Consider the following 25,679-nt stretch of genomic DNA (forward strand, 5'->3'; position numbering starts at 1 on the left):
GGCACGTGGGATCCTCCCAGACCGGGGCGCGAACCCAGTTCCCCTGCATCGGCAGGCGGACGCGCAACCACTGCGCCACCAGGGAAGCCCAAAAATGACTAGTTTTTAACATGTGTCCCCTTCCAAAGTTATGAACAATCCATCATGACATTCACATTCTAGCATGCTTCCTACTACATAGTAATATCAAGTATGCATAAAGTTATTTTTTTTAACACATACTGAGAGTTCTGTAGATTTTCTTCCATTTGGAAATCACCTATTTTGATGTCACATGGATAGGACTAGATTACCTTTGAAATTTTCCCAACTTTGAAACACTTGATTCTATATTTCAGTAGTCAGGGGAATCTTACTAAGTGTAGAAAAGAAAAGAATTTGTCTGTACTACATGAATTATCAAGAACGAAAAGGGCTCCTGCGTAACATTAATCTCTTCTCCCAACTGCCACAGGGCCTAAAATCCCCTCCCCCTCCTAGAGGTATTTCTTAAAGGTACTCTTAGGGCTTATGAATTTTACTTGGATTTGGTCATTATACTACAAAAGAGGGATAATCAATTAACTTAAATTCATTTTCCTATTTACTATCAATTGTCACATTGCAAATAAGATCCCACAGGTAGGCTTTGGGGAACGACCATGATATTTTGTGCTGAACTAGTTCATCACCTTAGAAGCAGCTTCCCAGCCAACTGACTCTGCCACCCTCTGCCTTCACATAAAAGGCTACCTTTCCTAGGAACTTTTATTTTCCCATCTATTATCTAGTAAGGCCTTTGCAAGACTTTCCTCTTGTGTGCAGTTCTAGCTGTCCACCATATCCTCTGGGTCTGATATATTTATGTTGCATCTTCTGTCTAAAGTCTAGGGATCTTTTACAAACATCTACTGTTTGGGGTCAGCCCATTCTAACCTTTCCCTAATTTCACACAATCCCAGCTTCTGGAATCCCTTGAACTCTGGCTTTACTTGGAGGGAAAGTCAGGTTCCAGAATCCAGTAGGGTAAAATTTTAAAGAAAGAAAAAAAGAGGTGCTAATCTAAGCAGCCACGTAATGGAAAAGAGGAAAGTCAAAGCCTGAAGACAAATGGGGTTTACTTTATAACATTTTCCTAGCACCCTTCAGTCACAGCAATACCATAGTAAATAAAATTGCCACAGAAAAATTTAAAGCTTATGTATTAAATGGAATTTTAATACATTTAATCTAATGGAAGCAAAAAAATCCTCCTGTACATTTGTTACAAATATGAGAAAACTAGAGCAAAACTGATCGTTATTCTTTTGAATTATACAAATGCATTGTTCAAATATCCATGTGACCTTTAGAACTAGTCAGTATATGTTATCGACTTGTACTCATTTACTATATTACTCATTTTCCTAAAACTACAAACCACAGGAACATTCCCATGAAAACTGTATTGTTCTAACTATGTACGCCAATATTGTCATCAAGCCAACCACTAGAGGCGAAGGCATTTACATATGTATTCCATTATCAATGCTAGAGTCATCAAATCATGTACCATCCCTCTTTGACTACATTCTCTTTTTGTCAAAAACCCTTCTGTGTAGAAAAAGAGGAAGTGCTTCTTTGTATAGGGTTTATTACATTATACTCTCCCTGTGTATTCACAGCAATATTGTGTGGATCAATAGAAGGAACTGCAAAGAAAAAGCCTTCCACTTCTTTAGTCCGTTGATATAGTAAATCAGAACTCTCAGTGATGGAAAAAAAGAGGAACAGATAACTTGACCTAATTTTTCTAGAGGATTGCCCCTGAAAAATAAGTAGGGCTTCATAAACCAAGTCAGCAATTGAAAAAAATAAACTAAGGAGTTAAAGAGTTCCTTTCTTGGTAATTTTCTATACAAATATGTTTTGTAACTAATTGAACATACTATCTCAGAGAAAGAGTTGAAATTATAACGTGAGGTTGCAATGTAAAGGGAAACAGCAGCAGCTTGCAGAGCAAATCCAATGCTTTGCTCAATATGGTTTCAGGAAAGAGAATTCCATCCCATGCTTAATTTTCCAATTGCTAATAAAAGGGAGTAGGGGACATTCATTAATTCATCAAAACTTCATAATTTGAAAATGCAGGAAATGAAACCAGATTTGGAGGAAGTGAGAAGATGCCAGATGGAATACCATGTATAATATCTTCCTATATTATTCCCAAGCTAATTCAGTTCACACACACACACACACACACACACACACACACACACACACATACACACAAACAACAAAAAATTAGTGTTATCCTATCATCCAGCACCTCAAGGCTATTTCATAAGCAAATCAACAATATTCACTGAGGGTGTACTAAGACTGAACACTATGTAGAAACAGTAGGCTTTATTTGCAGATAAGAGGTAAAGGGAAGGCAGTTTTGAAACACGAAATTCAAATACTTAAGAGTGGAACACTCATTGTAGTAATCTTAATTAGAAAGAAAAATTAATTCCTTCTTTTTCCTTCCCTCCTTCCTTCCTTCCTTCATTCCTCCCTCCCTCCCTCCTTCCTTCCACAAATATTCACTGAGTACCTATATGTTCCAGGCAATGGTCAGAACTGAGTATATAACAGCAAACAAAACCGACAAGTTCTGTACTTTCATAATGCTTATATTATTCTGGGTAAATCTGATGATAAACAAATACATAAATATGTTCATTTCAAATGGTAGTGCTATAAAGAAAACTAAAAAATCATGTAGTGATAGAATAGGTATGAATAATAAGTACAGTTGGGAAATAAGATTGTGATGGAGAGAGTACACACCCTTAAATAGAATGGTCAGAGAAGGTCATTCTGAATGTTGACATTCTAGCCAAGACTTGAATGATAAGAATGTGACTATCACAGGGAAAAGCATTGCAGGCAGATCAAACAGCAAGTGAAAAGACCTCAAGAGCAAAGTGGCTGAAGGACAAGGAAACCAGTACGGCTGGGGTGTGATAAAAGGAGAAGTAGTAGAAGATGAGATGGAAAGGTAAATAGTACTAGTCCATTAGCCCTTAGAGGCCCTGTGAGAAGTTTGGGTTTTATTCTCAACATGAGGGAAAACTATTGGGAGATTTTAAGCAAAATAACAACATGGTCTGGTTTATATTCTAGCAGATAACTTTAGCTATTCTGTGAAATATGAATTTTAGAGGGAAAGCAGAGGCTCACAGAAACCAGTGAGGAATCTATTATACAGTCCAGGAGAGAGATGGGTAATTCAAATCAATTAATCCATTTCTTTTGAACAGGTTTTTGTTCATTAGAAACTTCCTGTAATTGAAGGAGTTTTGTAGTGATCAGTGACAACTAAAAGAACTTCTCTGGCTTTCTAAGTATGGATCATTTCCTTAAAATGAAGAAAAAACCTATTTCTTCAAAGTCCATATTGCTCTAATATATACATTTCTAATGAAAAGAACTGCAAATAGGAAATAAATTTTGGAAGGACCAAAAATTAGATAACTTACCATTTTTGGCTTTGCAGGATCTGTTGTCTGGCTGCATTATGTAGCCCTCCACACAACTACAAGCATAGGATCCATACGTATTTATGCAGGTCTGGCTGCATGTACCATAAACAGCACATTCATCTTGATCTAAAAGGTAAATTAACATCATTTCTAAGCAGATTTATTGTTGGGCATTTTTTTTCTCCTTGAAGAAAACATTTTTTCCAAACTTTAGAAATAGGCTATTTAAAAAAAAAAAAAAGTGAGAAAGAGCCAACTCCAATACATCTTTTCAAAACCACACTAACTGAACATAAAATTCAGTGTTGTTTTAATAGTTACGGAGATACAAGATCAAGCTTAATACCAAATCTTTTACTTTAAAAGATAATTTATTTGCATTTTTGATGCATAGGCTAAAAGTCCTTGGATATTTGTGCAAAGGTATAAAATGCACTCCAATGAATATTTGCTGAAGAGATCTAGTGTTTACGACACTGGCTTTTTCAGGATTTTGACAAAGAATTAGTCTGGCAACACGATTTTCAAAGAACAGTTTAAATAAAAGTTCTGAGCTAAGCAATGTAAACCACCCTCACTAAATCAAAAGGAGGAAACTATTAAGTACTTGCTGCAAACAGAAATTTTATCTTAATTAATTTTTATTTTAATATCTATGGTCCTCCTCCTATTTCTTCCCTACTTCCCCTCGCAATACTTTTTTCCTCCAGCACTTTGTTCAAATCTCTGTAAGCAGCAGGCACTTAATGATTCTTAACCAACCAGGCAAATTAAAAAAAAAAAACTCTGCCAGCTAATAATTTAGACAAATGTGTATTCAGTCTGTCCTGTGTACTAAGCACCATACTAATCCCTGAAGAAACCAAAATTTATAAAACATGATTTCAACCTCTAGGTGAAACATGTCTAGTGATATAAAATTTCATTTCTATGCATTTCCTTATAATGGAGTCATACCCTAGTTATAATAGAAACACAGAGAAGTAAATGAACCTGCTTGGAATTGAAGGGAAAATGTGAAGGCTGCATATTGAGCTGAGTTTAAAGGATGATTTAGATTTCCTCAAACTAAATAAAAGGGATCAGATGGGAAGAGGTGTTCCAGTTAAACAAACAGCATGTGAAAAGCCATTGGGATGACACAGTAAGGATTTCAAAGAAGTATAAGGAGTCAGGTGGAGTAAGGGTGTTTAAGAGGAAATGTTAAGAGATGATATTGGGAAAATCGTTTTGGGATGGGATAATGAAGTTATTTGTATGCTAAACTAAAGTGCTGTACATTATACATAGGCACTGGGAAAGCACTAATTAGATGAGCTTTATGATCAACTTTGTATTTTAAAACTAAACAGTCATGAAAAACAGATTGGTGAATATAGAGAAGAGAACCTGGAAAATTAGCTATGTGCTAATTTCTCACAAGAAATTGTATTTTGAAGTCATAATATTTTGAACAATGACAGTAGCAGTGGGAATGGAGAAGAGGGAATGGACTCAAATGTTTAAGAAATAGAATAGATAACGTGAAGTTTGACTGGATATGATAGAAGTGAATGGTGGTCTAATTTTATAAGACGTGCAGATTACAGTGGAGGTATCATGGGAGGAAAAAATGAGTTTGATTCAGATGTGTTAAATTTGAGGTATCTGTAGAGCATCCTTGAGTAAACATTTAATAAGTAGTTGGAAATATGGAACCAATAATATAAGGTGAGATCGGTCTTCGAGTATTTGAGAGTCAATAGCATATGGATAATAGATTAAAAAAATCGGAGAGGGTTAGATCCCACAGAGAGAAAGGGAAAGTCGGGAAAGCTTAGCTATAGAAAAATATTTTAGGATACCAATATGAAAAAGGCAGGCAAGAAAGAGGAGTCCATGAGCCTCCTTTGAAGGATGTTAAGCGGATTAAACTGCTTGGGTATAATAAGAATATATATTTGGTCTTTATCATCTGTTTCTGACACAGAGTTCAGTTACCTTGTAATTTTCTGAGCTATAGGAGTATCTTTTGCTATTTCTAACGAGCCCTGTGAATTACACTAGAGTCTATGCTAATGAGGTGACTCAGGGTGGGGCTACTAGATTTTCTCAGAATGGGACTGGTCTCCAAAAAGATCAAACAGGTGACTTAGAGGGTGGGAACTCTCAATCCCATCCTCTGACCCCCCCAAGCTAAGAAAGGAGTTGACTAAGGAAAAGCAAAAGATGGCTGAGTAGCCAAGGAACCATTTAAATTGGGAAACTATGCATTTGTATGACATTCATTTGCATTTCTCTCAGATTTTTTTTTAGCTTCATGTAATAGCCTGCATTTACAGACAGTTTGTTTGAAGTAAGTAGCTTTGGGGATAGGAAGAAAAGTATTTGGAGTGAAGTCCACAGTGATAATGTGAAATTAAATCTTGAATTTGATAAAGTCCAGCCCCTAGTGGCAGAAATGATAATTCTTATCTATAATATTTTCACCGATTTTTTCAACTTTACTATTATTGGTTCCTATTTTAGTTTTTCTGATATGTGATTATGCTATACAGGAAAGCAATATGAATAATGATTTCTTTTGTTCTTTCTCCTCAGGCAGAATGCACTGTTCTGACATTGATGTAACTCCACAAAATTGGCTGCAAAGAAACAGGCATGTCATCACTTGTAGCACTATCTTCTTTCTTCCTTTAAGGACAGAGAATATCCTGGAAATTCCTTCAGAAAGCGTAAATGATGCTCAGACCTGGCCATCCAGGAGTGCAGAGAAAGTTAAAAAATCTCCTCTTCTATTGGTGAACTTCCATAAAAATTGCTGTGTATTTCCTTACTAGTGTTCAACAGAAGAAAGTGACTATGATGATTTTTACGGATTTAAAAGAGAGATTCAGGAGACAGAGATTCATGTAAAAGGAGCTGAAAATCCTCACACCTATAGAAGTGAGGTACAGCAAAAGAGTGAGAAGGATACAGGTAAGTATATCGGCCTACCTTGTGTGAATGGCAGGTGTTGTTCTGAACTTGAAATTGCGTGCATGTCCAGAGGTACTACTTATATCTGGCAGACTGTGTGATTGTAAGGGGTCTAGTGTTGACAAATCTGAGTTTTTTCATAAAGTCTGAACTTCTGTGTGCAACCTTCTGATTTTCAAATGTTGGTTTAAGAATAATGTTAGTCAAATAAAATATACCAGTTTCGTCCCCCTATAGTCAGATTATGCAGCCTTTGGGTCTGATAAACATTTAATAATACATGTTTTTATAATATTTGTATTATGCAGAAAATGAAAAAACCACAAACTGAAAATTTAGGCCTGATGTACATTATAAACCAATGAGCCTCTCTAGGATAAGAATAGTGGGCTCTGGAGATCTGTGTTTTAGTCCCAAGTCTTTTACTAAAAAGATGTGCAGACTTAACAAAGTCACCTCATTTTTCAGGGTCTCACTTTTCTCACTTTTGTCATGAGGATTTAAAAAAATATTCTCTGAGGATTTTTTTCAACTTTAAGATTCTATTTTTAAGGTAAAAGTTATAATATTAAAGCAAAGGGTTAAAGTAATCAGCAAAGTACCAATTTCTTTGGAAAATATTCTGTTTATTAGTGGTGCTGGTAACACAGATATTCCTCAATTTTATACACAGATTCTATAGTCAATATTTTCTAAATATAGATTCTAAATACCATATAAAATAATGTATTGTTTATATTGTGGATATATCATATATATATACATATATACAAACATATAATATTATGTACATGTATATATGTTTGGATTCAACATAATGAGGAAGTAACCTAAAATAGTTCAATATGGCAGAGTAGAGTCATTTTGGAAAGTAAACATTTGATGGAGAACATTCACAAAAACAAAAATTAAGACATTAAAAAATAAATATTTTATATTTATCATTATTGCATTGGTCAAATATCAATCACCAGAATTACCAATGCAAAAGTTGTAAAGAACATTACATGACTATTATTAACTTAACTTAGTAGATAACAAGTGTCTACTACACTGCAGTTATATAACAGACATAAAATATTTAGGAGGTTAAAATAATTAAATCCAAAGTTTTAGTGACTGACCAAAACACATCCCATTGTTGACATGTCCCATGTCTGTCATTACTGCAATATGAATTGAAAATTGATTTGTAACCATATGATATCGCTTATATGTGGAATCTAAAATATGGCACAAATGAACCTATCTATAAAACAGAAACAGACTCATAGACACAGAGAACAGACTTGTGGTTGCCAAGGGGGAAGAAGGAAGGGAGAGGGATGGACTGGGAGTTTGGGGTTAGTAGATGCAAACTATTACATTTAGAATGGATAAACAACAAGGTCCTACTGTACAGCACGGGGAACTATATCCAATCTCCTGGGATAAACCATCATGGAAAAGAATATATAAATCAATGTCTGTATGTGTATAACTGAGTCACTTTGCTGTACAGCAGAGATTGGCACAGCATTATTAACCAACTACACTTCAATCAAAAAAGGAAAGAAAATTCATTTGTATAAATGCTTATCTAATGTTTATATATGTAGTTTTTGAGGGAGAGCCATCTTTTAACTCTCAAGAGACAAAAAATAAAGTGAACATAAACACTGTGGAACACATGGTAGGTGCTTGAAGATATTTTATTAAATTGTTAATTAAGTCTCTGTTAAAATAAAATTGAGTAGAATTACATGTCATAATTACCTTTACAGCTTCTTCCATCTTCTTTTATTTCAAATCCATCCTCACAGTAACACATTGTACTATTTCTGACCATGGCACATTTATACTGACAATTCAACTGCTGGCAATTGGGCAACAGTTCTGTAGAGGAAAAGCAAAGATATTATGTCTATATAACTGTGCACACACATATATTATTTAAATTTAAACGTTAATATTTACTCAGTGCATAACCATAATAATACAGCTTTGATTGGTTTCCTAGAAAGTTTCTATGATTGGTTAACAGAACAAAACAATATCTATTCCCTCTAAAATATGTTGGCTTACATTTGTTTGAAGTATTGTTAATAAAAATTTCAGATCAATCTGTTCAGTCTTTCACTTTTTCCCTTATTATGTACATTCAAAGGCACAAATCCTTTCAAATTCTGGTAAATTATTTCGAGGAAAAATGTCAACTCAGTGATTGATTTCACCATTTATGCCTTTCTTATCTGACACATCCATTGATATTCTATCTTTTGAGGGCTTGTTTTGACTTACTAATCCATGTATAACCTTTGAAGCAGGTGGCAAAATATTACACAACTACTGGACATAATATATTTCATAATATCTAAACCCTTTCAGAACAAATACATCAGTGAAGCCAAAGTAAGCAAAACCTGAGAGCAAATTAGGATTCAGTATGATAAATTCATGAAACACAGATGAAGTGACAGAGGCATATTCATTTCACAAATAATTTCTAACAGGAATAAGATTTGCTAAACAAGAAAAATTACAGATACAATGTATGACTGATTGTGGTGTCTGAAAATAGGGATATTAATGGGTTGTGACAATTTCTTTTTTTCCCCTGGGGAGAAAAATAAGGGTTTTAAAGATCAAGGTTAAATGATTCAAAATAAATTGATATTTGCCACAAGTTTAGCTGGTGCTTCAGAAATATTTTAAATTTTAATAAAAATATATGAAAGTCCAGTGTGGAAAAGGACAGCTAGAATACTCCAAACTGAAAATTTGGTATTCTACTAAAAAATTAATTATCTCTAGTATTTTCTTAGCCCAACTGCTTTTCAACTCTTTCATGAAACTATCAATATTTTATGTATCTTCTCTTCTTAAAACTTTAAATCTCCTTCATAATGGTCATCCACATATGATGATCTTGCTTCCTACTTCCCTGAGAAAATTGAAGCTATTGAAAGACATTTTCCACAGATTTATGCTTCACATTTTACCCACCTCTGCCTATTCTTGTTTTTCTTGCTTTTCAAACTTGGTTTAACTCATAATTAAAGCTCCAACCCCAACTCCTGTGCACAAATCCCATCCCCTTTCACCTACTCAAGGATATCACTTCAGTTTTTCTCTACTTCCTCTCATAATCATCTTTAAAATTTTATATTAGATCAAACTAAAGCCTTCATCCCTTTTTGTCAATTAAGTTTCACGGGAACACAGTCAATGGCCATTTGTTTACATATTGCCTATGGCTGTTTTTACACTACAAACACAACCCAAGTCGTTGCCTTAGTTGACTAGTTGGCCCCCAAACCTAAAATATCTACTATAGCCCTTTACAGAATGTTTTCTGACCCTTGTACTACTTTTCCCCACATTAAAAACAAAAAACCTTGGATCTCACGTCCTGTATGAGTCACCGTTGCCCAGTATCTTTGTTCCTCTTTATAACAAAATTTACAAAATAATCCATACTGTCTCTTTCTTCCTCTCTGTTTCTATCTTAAGCCCACTCCATCAAGCTTTTATCTCCATTGCTCCAGAAACTGCTCAGATACAGGTTTCCAATGACCTTGATGTTGATAAGTGCGATGGCCTTTTCTCAGTTCTCCTCTTACTTGACCTATCCGCAGCACTTGACACTGTTAACTAGTTTTCCCTAATGTACATTCATCACTTTGCTTCCAGGGCTCAGGACTTCTGGTTTTCCTATTTCACAGCCTCCTTTGTACAGTTCCACATTTTCTTGTCAACCTCTTAAGGCTGAAGTGCCCCAGGATAAAAATCTGGTCTTTTTCTCTTGCCTATCAATATGCTACTAGTAAACTCATCGGTTATCATAGCTTCCCCTCTAACTGGAACATAACTGCAGTTCCATAAACTGAAAGCTAGGTGTGCCCTCTTCGACTTCTAATTTCCACTGTTCTATTACAATTGACACTTTATATTAAATTTATTTCTCTTTGAGATACCTGGAACAATTTCTGCTTCCTTGATATAAATTAAGTCAATATACAAATCAACACATCTGATTTGTAGGTTTGGAACTGGGGTCAATGCAATTATATGCTGATATAAATATTAACATTTATATAATGTGCAAAGACCAGTCATTTGGTCTGTAAAAATACATTATTAATAAAAATATAGAATAAATGGATCTTTAGAAATTACAACATTTTTGTTTCATATGGTAGTTATTTACATTTTGGTTTCCCCCACCAGTACCTACAGCTATAAATTATAAACCTAAAAAATATATATATATATATATACATGTATATATATGCATATATATCAAGTTTTTAAAATGTGCAATTTCTTTGAAACCCCATACCAATCAAAAATGTAGATATTATTGTAATTTATAGTTTTCAGATGAGGAAACTTATGGTTGATAACTAATTTAAGATTATATGGTAAATATACGATGGAGATGGTATTCAAAACTTCAAATCAAGGTCAGGCTGACTACAAACAAAGCCTATGTTTTCAAAAATGCCTCTAATTCCCACAGTACAATCTGGTGATGGTTGAAACCATGGTGTATTTTTTTTTTATTTGCTTTGTCATTCTAAGCTCAGTAGCATGCTGTAGATACAAGAAGTGTTTTTTATAATTTTTATAGGATGAATGAACTAATAAATCAGTAAAATAGCTTAATTTTAGGATGACGATGAACACTCTCAGGTGTCATTTCTAGTCCATTAAATTAAACTAGGTCCTAAAGATAGTTCACTTACATCTTTAAGTTAGGTAATTGAGTTGTCAAATCTTGTTTAATTATGGTGGAATCAGTCCAAAATTGCCTTTACTCTATATGCTTCTTTTAGTTCAACACTGATTGAGCACCTAGTCAATGCTAAGGACTCTGCTGGGCTTCCACAGATGCAAAATTGCTTTAGACAAGTTAATGAATTACAACATGAGTGTGGAAGCGAGTGGGGTTAGATGAGAAGCGCAACAATGTAAACAACAGCTATAATTCATAGCAGAACAACACATATACTAAATAAAAATATATGTGACATTAGCTGGAAAGAGAAGAATTCATCCAGAGACTGGAAATAGAGGTAGGTATCTGGAAAAAAGGTTGTTAAAGAAGTTAAATTTAAACTAAAATTTAAAAGATGAGCTCAGTAGACAAAATTTATGAGGATGCATTCCAGATAAAGTAGACAATATGAGAAAATAAATGTTTAAAAAATGACAGCATGTAAGAGATAAAGACAATGGTAAATAACCCTGTGTGGCTAAAACATAGTGTTTGATGTGGTAGGAAATGGGACTGGAATTATTATTTGGGGCCAGACAGAAGTAGATTAATTCTTAGATTAAGTAGAATTTTCTGTTTCAATTATGGGAATCATTGCTAGTTAAGGAGGACAGAAGTGATATACTCTGACTTGTATTGTTTGAAAGTGCCTAATAACAAGGAGAAAGATGAGTAAAAGACAGTAAAGAAAGAAAAGCTATCTAAAAGGCTAGAAATTAGCACTATGAATATTTAGATGAGTGGGTGGTCAAAAACTTGGTGAAAGCATAGTAACACTGAGTTAACAGTACCAATAAAATGAATTAAGAATAACAGAAGGAACTGGAGGTTTAGAGGGAAATACTAAGTTTGCTTTTGACGGTTTAGTTTAAAATGTTGACAAGAAAATGGCTAGGAGGGAGTTGAGAATTTGAGTCTATCTAAGAAGAAAAGTCTGGACTAGAGGTGGAGATTTGGAAGTCAAAAACACATAATTGGTAATTGAAGTCCAAAGAGAAGATAATCATCCCTTAAAAAAGAATATTTATGATATAAATAAAACCTAGAGAACTTTTACATGTGAAAGGCAAGCAGAAGAAAAGGTGTTAATAAAGAAAACGGACAAAAAGAGACATGTACCACAATGTTCATTGCAGCTCTATTTACAATAGCCAGGACATGGAAGCAACCTAAGTGTCCATCGACAGATGAATGGATAAAGAAGATGTGGCACATATGTACAATAGAATATTACTCAGCCATAAAAAGAAACGAAATTGAGTTATTTGTAGTGAGGTGGGTGGACCTGTATGCTAACATACAAATACTGTATGCTAACAAATACTGTATGCTAACACATATATATGGAATCTAAAAAAAAAAAAAAAGGTTCTGAAGAACCTAGGGGCAGGACAGGAATAAAGACACAGATGTAGAGAATGGACCTGAGGACACGGGGAGAGGGAAGGGTAAGCTGGGACGAAGTGAGAGAGTGGCATGGACATATATACACTACCAAATGTAAAATCGATAGCTAGTGGGAAGCAGCCGCATAGCACAGGGAGATCAGCTCAGTGCTTTGTGACCACCTAGAGGGGTGGGAGAGAGACGCAGGAGGGAGGAGATATGGGGATATACATATATGTATGGCTGATTCACTTTGTTATAAAGCAGAAACTAACACACCATTTCAGAGCAATTATACTCCAATAAAGATGTTAAAAAAAAAAAAAGAAAACTGAGAAATAACCAAACAGATAGATGAGGAACATAGAAAGCTTCACAAAACCTAAGGAAGAATAACAGTCCATGGAAGTAAGCAGGGCAATAAATATTAAAAACTGAGAAATATACTTGGATGAAGGCTAAAGACTGCACTGGGTTTCCTAATAGGATCAATTAAGACCTTTAAAAATGGTTTCAGTGGTGCAGAGGGGACAGAGATAAATGTAGTAAGGGGTTCGGACAGAAAGAGGAACAGTTTCTCATAGAAAAGACCAATATCTTATAGGATACAGAGCATGAAGGTAGGGGTATTACCTAATTTATTTAGTCTGTACCGTAGGACAGGCATATTAATTCACTGCTTTCAATGCATTGTTTTCCACATAATCCCTATAGCCCAACTCTTTCTTTGCCCTGTCTCAGTCCGAAGTAGAAAATCCATAGACTACTGGTTCCATCCTTCTGCTCTCTCCAGTCTTGAAACTCCTGGAGTATGAAGAGTACAACGCATGCTAAAAGGTTACCAACATCATGGTAGTGATAGCGAGAAAAGAGGAGAAATAAGAGAAAATGGGTAAAAATGGTTATGAAAGATCAGACCTCACACATGATTTTGCATATTAGGTGGGAGTCTGGTGGTTGAAAATAGCAAAAGAGACAAGGGCAACTTAGCTTTTGGTTTACTGAATTTATCCTGCATGAGAATTTGTGTATGTATAGAGAGGTGATATGGAGACTATTAAACAGTATATGATATCAGATGAAACGGTAAATATGTATTCTTCTAACAGATCATAAAGAACTATGAAGAGCTAACAACATGAAAAGCTAAAATTTAAAATTTGGCTTGGCTCTGTGAAAGCAATACTAATTATTGTAATGTTATCTATTTGAACTGCTTACCATTTATGCTTAATTACGTGCAGCACTATAAGGATTATGTACATAATTAAAAGTGCATCAGATTAATTTTGTCAGAAAGATTGAGTAGAACAGAAATTTTGTGCTTGACTCATCAATCTTCATAAACTGCTTTAAATGAAGCATAGTCATTGGCTCATGCAACATTATCAATGGTTTGAATCTTACACTGAAGTAGGAAGATCACTAGAATCTAAGGGGATGAAATATGCAAATCAGAATGCAAATATGGAAACATGGTATCTTATCAGTATTCTTCAGCATTATCATAAAAGTATCTTTTTAATTAAAGAAGAGGAGCTACTATTTCAGAAATTAAATCTAATGCAATTGATGAAGACTCCCCAACACAGATCCACTATATTCTGTGATTTTAAGAAATATTTTTGTGTTCTTTTCAAAGCTGTATAGGAGAATATTCTCAAAGTTTGAGTATATTTCTGTATAAAACACAAGTTAACAGTTTACAAGTAGTAGGTAGCTTTGAGGTATCTAAGCTTCTAAGTCGTTCTTTAACTTAGAAATAGATTCAAGAACTAGATTTCTGAATTTTTATTACTAACAAATAGTAAGAGGAATTCTAAAAGGATAGAAAATTAATTCACACTAAATCTCATATCTTTTTTACCACTCTTTTTCTTTTTTCTGAGTGTGGTGCCGTATACACAGCTTTGGACTCTGGAGCCAGAGTACCTAAGCTCCAACCTTGGTTTAGCTAATTTCAGGCTATGTGAATGTGGCTTCTAGATGATGAAATATATGCAAAATTAGTTTGTGCCACTTCCTAACCTGGCCCCTAAAGGATTCTGACAATCCTCTATTGTCTCTTGACTTGTCCACCCTTCGGATGCAGGGAATCCAGCAGACAACTGGTAGAACCCTGGGATGGCGGAGACCCAAAACGGAGGGAGCCTAAAACAGCACATACAGGAAGCATCTACTGATGACCCAATTGGATTGTGATGTGAGTGAAAATTTGGATTTTTGTTGCATTAAACCCCCGAGGTACCAGGGTTGTTACATAATACCATGGTAATGGGCAAATGACTTAAGAATAAACAAGTATAGAGAGTTTATCTCTAAAATGGGAAAAATAATATAAACTACCTCATAGGGTATTGTGAGGCTTAAATTAGGTAAGTCATGCAAAGTTCTTAAAATACTGCCTGCCTCATAGTAACTCTTTTAATTATCATTATCTTTATTATCATTTTACCATCTAAGCACAATCATCCATTCAGTACAACAGAATACCTGTCATCAAGGATTCTTGTCATAATTTCCATATTCTTCAAGTGATTTGGAACTATGTTTCATTTTACAATAGAAAGATTTTTCTCTTTTTCTCTTTTATTTTTGGGTGTTACATAAAATAGTTCTAGATTTGCACCTAAATCACTTCTGTATCTTTTGACATCTTCTGGAGAAGATACTTTTTTTGGTAAATTCTCCTGAAATCGTTACCTGAATGAAAAGTGTTCCAAAAAACAGAGAAACACTAACCATAGGAAACAAAGATTTTTTCTATACTGGCTAATTGAGTTTCTATAAAATATGAATAGTACTCACTGAAACAATGTATATCCACATCTAATTTGCTACATAAGCATAGACCAATCAACAATCCAGGCATGTAATTTTCACCAAATACTTATGCTAGTCTGCATAGTCTTTACAGATTGTTCTGCTTTTTAACACATTTCCACAAATGTATGCAGGTTTATGGTTTTGGAAACAAAAACAAATAAATTTTGCTAACCTGCCTCAGAGTAAAAGCAGATCAATAAAAAATGGTTAGAAGCTGGTAACCAGATTCCAGCAATTGCAAGTTATTACTTTTAGGAGGTTTCTTCCCTCATTAGTTTTGTTTACATAAATATCTCTAAGCCAGAGAACCACTGTTTCTCCAATACTGTATGTGTAGCCATCAGATCATCAATAACATTATGCTGGCTGCCTTCATGACCTAAAATCGAACAAGTCACATTGATCATGTATTGGACTTGGTGGGATAGTAGGAACACAGCTGTGCCATATTCATGTGCTTCTAGGTTATATGTTCCCCCCTGAGAGAAAATTAGAACTTTTATAAACTCTTTGGAGATACAAAAAGTATAGGCACTTTTCCAGATATAAGTTATGTGAGACATTATTTTACAAAATAGGATCAAATTTCATTCTCAATTTTAGTAATCAAGTTTCTTCTTGAATTTAGCTTATACAAAAATGCCTTTTAACCAACAATGTTAATCACGGTAATAAGACAAAAATCTTTCTCCATGTAGTACATTTATAAAAATAACATATTTCACTCACTCCTTGTATTTGGAAATTGATAAGCTGATGCAGCTACTTATCATACCAGCCAGTCCCTCTTGTCAGCAGGACGTCTGCCTGACATATTTAGAATGGTGATAATTTGTGTCATATCATTCATTCTCTCACCCCGGTCTCCTTACCCTAGTAAAATACAGTGTGAGCTGGCTTAACAGAGATTAGGCTGCTGCTTACGACTGCTAAGGTGGATTTCTTCAGAATTCTTTGCTTAGTGTAAAACCACAGTCCTAGCCTCAAATTTTCAGTGTGTTCCCATATAGAAAGATATAACATCAAGGCAATTATTTTTTCTTAATTTTTTGTTCCATTTTTGTTATGGTATAATTTACACATAGTAAAACTCATTCTTTTTAGTGTACAGATCTGTAAGTTTTGACAAATGCATATAGTTTTGTAACCAATACCATTATTAAAATATAGAACAGGACCATCATCCTAAAATATTTTTCTATGTCCTTCTGCAATCAGCTCATTTCCCCACGGCCAGATTTTGGCCATCACTAATCTGTTTTCCGTCTCAATAGTTTTACCTTTTCCAGCATGTCATACAAATGGAATCATCCAGTCTGTAGCATCTTTACTGAGCATAACATATTTGAGATTCATCCATGTTATTTTATCAGTAGTTCTCTCTTCTGTATTGCTGAATAGTATTCCATTGTATGAATGTACCTTAGTTTGTACATTTCATATGTGATGGACATTTGAGTTGTTTCTAGTATTGGTTCATTAAGAATAAAGTTGCTATAACATTCACATACAATTTTTGTGTAAATATAGGTTATCACTTCATTTGGTAAATTTGGGATTGCTGGCTTATATAGTAAAAAGATGTTTCACTTTATAAGAAACTATCAAAATACTTTTCAAAGTGGCTGTACTGCTTTTCATTCCCACCATAAATATATGAATCTTCCAACTACTTGGCCTTCTGCCCAGAACTTATTATCAGGTTTTTATTTTATTTTAATTTCTTTAACCACTCTTAACAGGTATGTAATGGTTCCTAATTGTGGTTTTAATTTGCATTTCCTAATGACTAATGATATTAAATGTCTTTTCATGTTCTTATTTGCCATTCATATATCTTTGGTAAAGTGTTCAATCTTTTGCCCATTTTTTATTTATATATGTGTGTGTGTGTACATATATATATACATATATATATATTAGATACAAGATTATGAGATATTTGACTTATAAGTATATCCTCCTGGTCTGTAGCTTCTTTTTTCATGTTATTAGTGTTTTTTTCAAATAATAAATTTGCAAAGAAAAAATTCCTGAATTTTGAGAAGTCCAATTTCTCAATATTTTCTTTTTGAATCATGCTTTTAGTGTCAAATCCTTACCTAAGTCAATCTCTCCTTTGTTTTCTTCTAGAAATTTTATAGTTTTAGATTTTTGGTCCATTTTGAGTTAGTTTTTATATATAGTATAATAATGAATCAAGGTTTTTATGGGGGTTTTTTGCATTAAATGTTGAACTGTTCCTGCACCATTTGTTGAGAAGACTAACTTTTCTTCATTAAATTATCTTTGCACTTAAAAAAATAGATATTTGACTATTTATTTGTGGATGTATTTCTGTACTCCTATGTTTCATTAATTTACGTGTTTACCTTTCTGCAATATCACTCTGTTTTGACACAGTAAACTTGAAATCTGGTAGCATGAATCCTCATACTTTATTTTTGTTTTTCAGTAACGCTTTAGATATTCCAGGTCCTTTACATTTCCATATAAATTTTAGAATCAGTTGTCAGTTTTTATGAAATTATGCTAGGATTTTATTTGGAATTATATTGAATTTATAGATTGGGGAAGATTGACATCTTAATACTATTGGGTCTCCCGATCCACAAATACAATGTAATATACGTACATTTACTTGGGGCTCTAGGAGGCTTATTCTTCCCCATGAGTTTCCAGCATATAGATCTTGCAATTATATATATTATTCAATTAATACCTAAGTGTTTTATAGTTGCATATATATATTATTCAATTAATACCCAAGTGTTTCATAGTTTTGGTTTATTATAAGTGGTAGTATTTACATTTCCAATTGTACATCTTTAGCATTTAGAAATACAATTGATTTTTTTTTTTTTTTTTTTTTTTTGTGGTACGCGGGCCTCCCTCTGTTGTGGCCTCTCCCGTTGCTGAGCACAGGCTCCGGACGCGCAGGCTCAGCGGCCATGGCTCACGGGTCCAGCCGCTCCGCGGCATGTGGGATCCTCCCGGACCGGGGCGCGAACCCGGTTCCCCTGCATCGGCAGGCGGACGCGCAACCACTGCGCCACCAGGGAAGCCCGAGAAATATAATTGATTTTTTATATATTGATCTTATATCCTAGGACCTTCTTAAAGTCACAAAAAGACACAAATTACAAGTATCAGCAAGGAAAGAGAGTACATCACTAGTATAGATCTCACAGTTTTAAAAAAATAGAGAAGACTTCAAACAAATCTATGCCTTTAAATTTGACAACATAGGGACTTTCTTGGTGGTGCAGTGGTTAAGAATCCGCCTGCCAATGCAGGGGGACACGGGTTTGAGCCCTGGTCTGGGAAGATCCCACATGTCATAGAGCAGCTAAGCCAGTGTGCCACAACTACTGAAGCTGTGCTCTAGAGTCCATGAGCCAAAACTACTGAGCCCTCGTGCTGCAACTACTGAAGCCCACACACCTAGAGCCCATGCTCCACAACAAGAGAAGTCACTGCAATGAGAAGTCCATGCACCACAACGAAGAGTAGCACCCACTCCCTGCAACTGGAGAAAGCCCATGCAGCAATGAAGACCCAACACAGCCAAATAAATAAATAAATAAATCTTTAAAAAATAAATTTGACAACATAGATGAAATAGACAAGTTCCTTGAAAAACACAAACTGCCAAAGCTCACTCAAGAAGAAATGGATAATTCCTATATCTATTAAAGAAATTGAATTTAAAACTAAAAACCTTCCCACAAATAAAACACTAGACCCAGATGGCTTCACTGGATATGCTACCAAACATTTAGAGAAGAAATAGCACCAATCCTATACAAACATGTCTAGAAAAGAAAAAGGAAGAAAATATTTTCTAACTAATTTTATGAGGCCATAATTACCCTAATTCCAAAATCATACAAACACATTCAAGAAAAGAAAACTACAGAACAATATTCCTTATAAACATTGATGAAAAGTTCCTAACAATCCAAATGTAGGAATATATGAAAGGATAATATATCATAACTAAGTGAGGTTTATCACGGCAGGTTTAGCATTTGAAAATCAATTAATGCAGGTCACCATATCAGTAGACTAAGAAAGAAAAAACATATGATCATTTCAACAGATTCCTAAAGCATTTAACAAAAAACAATACCTATTAATGATTTTTTTTAAAAAACCCACAAATACTCTTAGCAGTATACTAACAGAGGGGAATTTCTTTAACCTGATGGTATTATTTTGCCCCAATATCAGGAACAAGTCATAAAAGGAAGAGGATAACTGCTCTTACCACTCATATTCAATAAGGTACTGGAGGTCCTAGCCAAGGCACTAAGGTGATAAAAAAAAAAAAAAAAACCCAAAAAAACCCAAAACAACAAAACAAAAAGAAAAAAGTTTAAGACATACAAATGAGAAAGAATGAAATAAATAAAACTGTTTCTATTTTTAAAGAAAAAAAATTTTTATGTAAGAAATTTAAGAAAAAACATCTACCCCAAATCCAACAGAATCAATTCTTTAAGTTTTTTAAAAATAGGACAAACATGTCACGTCATATCTTTCAATCTGCATAATACTGTCTCATAAGGATTTACTAGTCTTTCCAAAAGAAAAATAAAAATTCTCTATAATTTAGATGTGCTATTACAAGGTGGAAACTGTAGGCCAATTAGGTGGTTTGAGAAAATATTCTGTGGACTGAGCTTAGTGTTTAAAACAGATTGTATACTTTTAAAAATAATACACGTGTGTGTGGGGAGGCACATGCACACTCAACACATGGATATCCCCATCCTTTTTGATAGGTGTACATTATTCCATTTTATGGATATGGATGGTTAGTAATTTAACCAACCAATTACATGCTGAAACACATTTAGTTTGCATGATAAATACCGCTATCTGTTTAAAAACATTTTTACTCTTCCTTCTATACCGCAGAGTTGTTTCTAGGAAGTGGCTACCCAGTCAGAGACTTTAGGTCCTGACCTGAGAGTGTACTACACCAGTGTTAAGAGATTTTTCCCATTTTAGGCTATAGATATAGCAAGTTGCAAGTTTACTCAGAGAAAGAATTCTGATAATACCAACTCGTTTGCTAAAACTGGATGGAAAACTGCTTATTTTGGGTCCCCAAGTAAAATCATTTCTAGCAATTTAGCCCCTTTAGGCTCTGATTTCTTAAGAAACTTTATTGTAATGTCATTCAGAGTTCTAAAATTCAAATCTGTAAAACTTGGAAACAGTTTTCATTACTTGGAAAATTAAAATCTAGTTATCAAGGCACAATCAAATAAGAAATTAATTTATTTTATGTTATGAAAAGAAAGACTTGGATTCAATATCCATTGACAAAATTTGCTAAATAATAAGCCTATCATCTTCAGGTATTAGTGGGAATATTGTTTAAGAAAAATGTTTACCTCAGTTTTATCTATAAGAGGATATGAGAAGACAGAACAAAGTAACACATGCTCCTGTGGGGTTCTCTTCTCAGCTCATATTAGAGGATAATGACATTACTGACTTCATAGGGATGGTGTGAGGTTTAAACATGGTAATTCAATAGAAGCACTTAGCTTAATGTCTGACACATTGTAAATGCCCATTATAGGTTGGCAGTTATGTTATTCTAATTATAATCTTCAACACATCTCTACCAAAGAAATCTCGTAATTTTCACTTCCATCTTTTATTTATATAGAAGGATAGACCAGGCACATATGGTATCTTGAAATGTGCTCTAGTCTTTACGGTAGAAGACAGATCTACCTGTAGTATTTCTTACCAGACATTTAACTGTGGACTAGTTTCTTAACCTTTCTGAGCCTTAGCCTCCAACCTAGCATATGTCTTAATAAGTTTTTAAGAATATTAAAAGACATAATGAATGCAAACATGCTCTATAACTTGTAGAGTATTATTATCAATTCTGAGATATTGACTGGTATATGGAGAGATAAAGGAGAGAGTGCTAGGTGTACTGGAGAGGTAAAGCCAAGGTATGCTGTGGTATTATACATCTTGTTTCAGTGTCTTGTATTTGATTTTGCAGTAAGAATGATATGCTAGATTTATTAATAAGATAACCAAAATCAGGTCTTTGCCTTGTTCAATTTATGTAGTCACAACTACAGAGAAACGATGTTTGAGGAAAAAAAAATTAACCAAATTTACCACAGGGTCGTGAGAAAAACATAATTACCAAGTAAAAATTGCATACATCTAGTTAGGGAGCTTTTCATGCCTAGAGGTAGACGGGTAAGAAAATAAATGTAGAGTTAAAAAAGGATTATATACATATAAATTATATAAGTATATTGCATAGCTTATATAAGATAAACGTAACAGGATGGAGGTGGTAGTAGCAATTGGGTTAGAGGAGGTGAGGCACTGTGAATAAAGACACCTCTTTTGTAGAGGGAGCTCATAACTTCCAGCAGTCTCCGCGTATTTAGTAGGCAACAGGTACTTGTGACTAAATTTATTGGAAAGTAAAGATAAAAGTCATTTTTTCCCTTCAAAGGACAAATATCATTCTCTTAAATCTGCATATTAGTCCCAGACCATAGGAGGAAACAATAACCTTGGGAAGGTGTCTATACATTCAATGAAATGAGAATGAACAAAGACAAATGCAACACAGTGCCTGACACATATTAGGTCAAAAGGTGCTCACTAGCTATGTTAAGCATGGCAATTAAACACACCAATTCACCTCTCCACTTTGCCAAACCCTTAAAAAAAGTGATAAGAAAGGCTCAAACACAAAAGAATAAAGAGAATAGGAGAGGAGACTAGAAAAGACAAAGGTAATCAACAAAAATTTAAAAGCAAAGAAGCAATAAGTGCATGTTGACTGATTTGGCCTTTAGGGTACTAAGGAAGTAAAATTTAAGCCAAGGGTTGAAGGAGATGAGACAAATCATGATCAGGGATGCTGCATTCCAAACACATAGATTGTTCACTGCACCTCTCCAGTGGTCATTATTAAAGCAAACTTTGATATGAGTGGCACTCAAGTTGTACAACAAGGAAGCCCTTGGAGGAGGGCTGATAAAGACCATTTTTGAAAAACCACAGCTATCAGCATATAAGGACAAAAGACTGAACGTTTTGCTACTATTAGGAAAATGAAAAGGATGCTTATTATTGTCACTTCTGTTCAATGTTTCACTGACCAGGGCAATTAGCAAGAAAAAGAAATAAAAGTTATCCAGATTGGAAAGAAAGAAATAAAACTGTCTATTTACAGATGACATGGTCTTGTATATGGCAAATCCTAAGAAATAAACATTAAAAAAACCTATTAGATCTAATAAATGAGTTCAGCAAGTTTGCAGGATAAAAGAAAAAATATATACATATCAATTGTATTTCTATACACTAGCAATGAAAGTGTATTTCACTACCTGAAAGTGTAACTAAGAAAAATTCCATCTAAAAACTGCACAATAAAAGAATATTTAGGAACAAATTAAACAAAAGAAGTACAAGACCTATACACTGAAAAATACAAAGTATCATTGAAATAAATTAAAGAAGATCTAACTAAATGAAAAGGAATCACATATTCACAGATTAGAAGACTTAATGTTGTTAGGATGTTAATACTTTCCAAATAGATCTGCAGATTCAATGAAATCCCTAGGAAAATCTAAGCTGTCTTCTGCATATTGACAAGATGATCTAAAATTCATACGGAAATGCAAGGGACCCGGAATAGCCAGAAAAAAAATCTTAAAATGAACATTTTGGAGAACTCACATTTTCCCATTTCAAAACTTACTACAAAGCTACAATAATCAAGACAGGTGGTACTACCATAGGATAGAGACATATGTCAGTGGAATACAACTGAAAGTACAGAAATAAACTCTTACATCTACATTCAATTAATTTTAGATTAAAAAATTCAATGGGGAAGAATTTTTTTTCAACAAATGACTCTAGTCCAACTGGAAATTCACATGCAAAGAAATGAAGTTGGATCCCTGCCTTATGCCACATGCAAAATTTAGCTGAAAATGGATTTTATATCTAAGAATAGGAGCTAAAATAATAAATCTCTTAGAAGAAAATGTAGAAGTAAATATTTGAGTCTCTGAGTTAAGCAAAGCCTTGCTAGATAGAGCATCAAAAGCCCAAGTGAAAAAGGAAAAAAAAAAAGATAAATTCTACTTAAGAAAACTAAAAATGTTTATGCTTCAAAGAATACCATGAAGAAAATGAAGAGATGACCATAGAATGGCATATTTTCAAATAAAATCTGGTAAGACATTTGTATTCAGATAAATATCTAATAATTCATACATTATGATTTTTATAATTCTTATGAATAACTCTTACAATTCAATAATAAATACACAAATAACCCAATATAAAGACAGGAAAAGAATGTGAATCCACATTTCTCCAAGGAAACCACACAAACGTCCATTAAACACATGAATGAATATTCAACATCTGTATTCATTAGACCAATGCAAATCAAAAACACAATGAAAATACTACTTCATACTTATCAGGATGGTTATAATCACAATGACAGACAATACTAAGTACTGGTGAGGATGTAGATAAATGGGAACCCTCATTACACTCTTGCTGGAAATGTAAAGATCCAGCCATTTTGGAAAACATTTTGGCAGTTCCTCAAAATGTAAAATAAAGTTAGCATACGGTCCAGCAATTCTACTGTTATTTACCAAAAAGAAATTTGAACACACAAAAACTTGTACATTGGTGTCCATAGCAACATTATTCAAAACAGCCAAAAACTTGGAAACAACTTAAATATCCTTAAGGGAATGAACAGGTACGCAAAATGAGGTATAGCCACACAATGGAATATTATTTGACAACAAAAAGGAATGAAGTACTGATATAAACTACAACATCAGTGAACACTGAAACCATTAAGCTAGTAAAAGAAACCAGGCATAGAAGACCACATATTGTATGATTCCTTTTATATGAATTGTCTCAAGTAGGCACATCAATAAAATGATGGTTACTTAGTGCTATGGAGATTGGGAAGAAACGGGGAGTGATTGCTAATGGGTTCAGGGTTATTTTTTGTCATAATGAAAATATCCTAAAATTGACTGTGGTGCCGGTTGCATAGCTCTGTGAAGATACTAAAAAAAAACAACTGGATTTTATAATTTAATTGGGTGAAATATAAGGCATATGGATTATTTTTCAATAATACTGTTATTTAAAAAATCACACACAGGGCTTCCCTGGTGGCGCAGTGGTTGAGAGTCTGCCTGCCGATGCAGGGGGACACGGGTTCGTGCCCCGGTCTGGGAAGATCCCGCATGCCGCGGAGCAGCTGGGCCCGTGAGCCATGGCCGCTGAGCCTGGGCGTCTGGAGCCTGTACTCCGCAACGGGAGAGGCCACAACAGTGAGAGGCCCGCGTACCACAAAAAAAAAAAAAAATCACACACAAAGGATTAGGAATCACAATGGCATTAAAACCTTCAGTGGTAACAATGGAATTTAGAAAGCAGTGAAGAAATGCCTAAATTCTAATAGATAATGATTTTCAGTCTCTAGTATGCACAGATAAATTATCAATTAAGAGAATAAAGATATTTTCAGACATGTTAGGCCACCAAAAATGTATCATCCAAGCATCTTTTATCAGGAGGCTTATACAGAAGCATCAATCCAGGAGGACTTTTGTCCTTCACCAAAGAGAAAGTAACTTATAAAATAAACTTTGCCTAAACTTTGGCAAAGAGATTGTCTAGCAGGCTAGTGAAAGGAAGTCCCAGGATAACATTTATGCAATCAGTTTAAGTTAAAGAAAGTACACAGAGGGCTTTAGAAAGTATGTCAACAAGAAATTAAAAGTTCAAAAATTATATAAAAGAAGTATGTTTATAGTATACTACATGGCTCAGCTCTGAAGAATGTGTACAAGATAATAATGATGAACATAGTGAATATTTATTTAAACAATAATAATATAATTACATAGAAAGAATGTGTGTAGTAGGTGGGGTAAGGAGGGGATTTCTACTTAAGCAAAATAGTCATCTTCCAGTAGAAAGCTAGTCAATAATACCTTAATTTGAAAAAACTCAAGAAATATCCATTTAAGCATGTTATGTTATAAATATTCAGATCTTTTTTTTTTTTTTTTAAAGAAGAGTTAAAAGTGTTGTATCCTTGGTGAACAGAGATCAGGGATGAGTAGAATGTACGAGGTGACTACTCTTTTTTCATTTTGAGCTTTATAGAACTATTTGACTTTTAAGCCATGCACATG

At 34.1% G+C, this 25,679-nt stretch overlaps 1 protein-coding gene across 1 annotated transcript in view; it reads right to left on the bottom strand.

Moving 5' to 3' along the window:
* LRP1B (LDL receptor related protein 1B) overlaps window positions 1-25,679 on the bottom strand; it is a 1,933,320-nt gene that overhangs the window by 1,037,935 nt on the left and 869,706 nt on the right. Inside the window, exons 4-5 of the mRNA XM_024122386.1 lie at window positions 8,202-8,321; window positions 3,486-3,614 (exon numbers count right to left, since the gene is read on the bottom strand). Coding sequence (XP_023978154.1) covers window positions 3,486-3,614; window positions 8,202-8,321 — 249 coding nt within the window. The remainder of the gene's footprint in view (window positions 1-3,485; window positions 3,615-8,201; window positions 8,322-25,679) is intronic.

Source organism: Physeter macrocephalus, chromosome 2 (genome assembly GCF_002837175.3).
Source record: "Physeter macrocephalus isolate SW-GA chromosome 2, ASM283717v5, whole genome shotgun sequence".
In the NCBI taxonomy this organism is placed as follows: Eukaryota; Metazoa; Chordata; class Mammalia; order Artiodactyla; family Physeteridae; genus Physeter; species Physeter macrocephalus.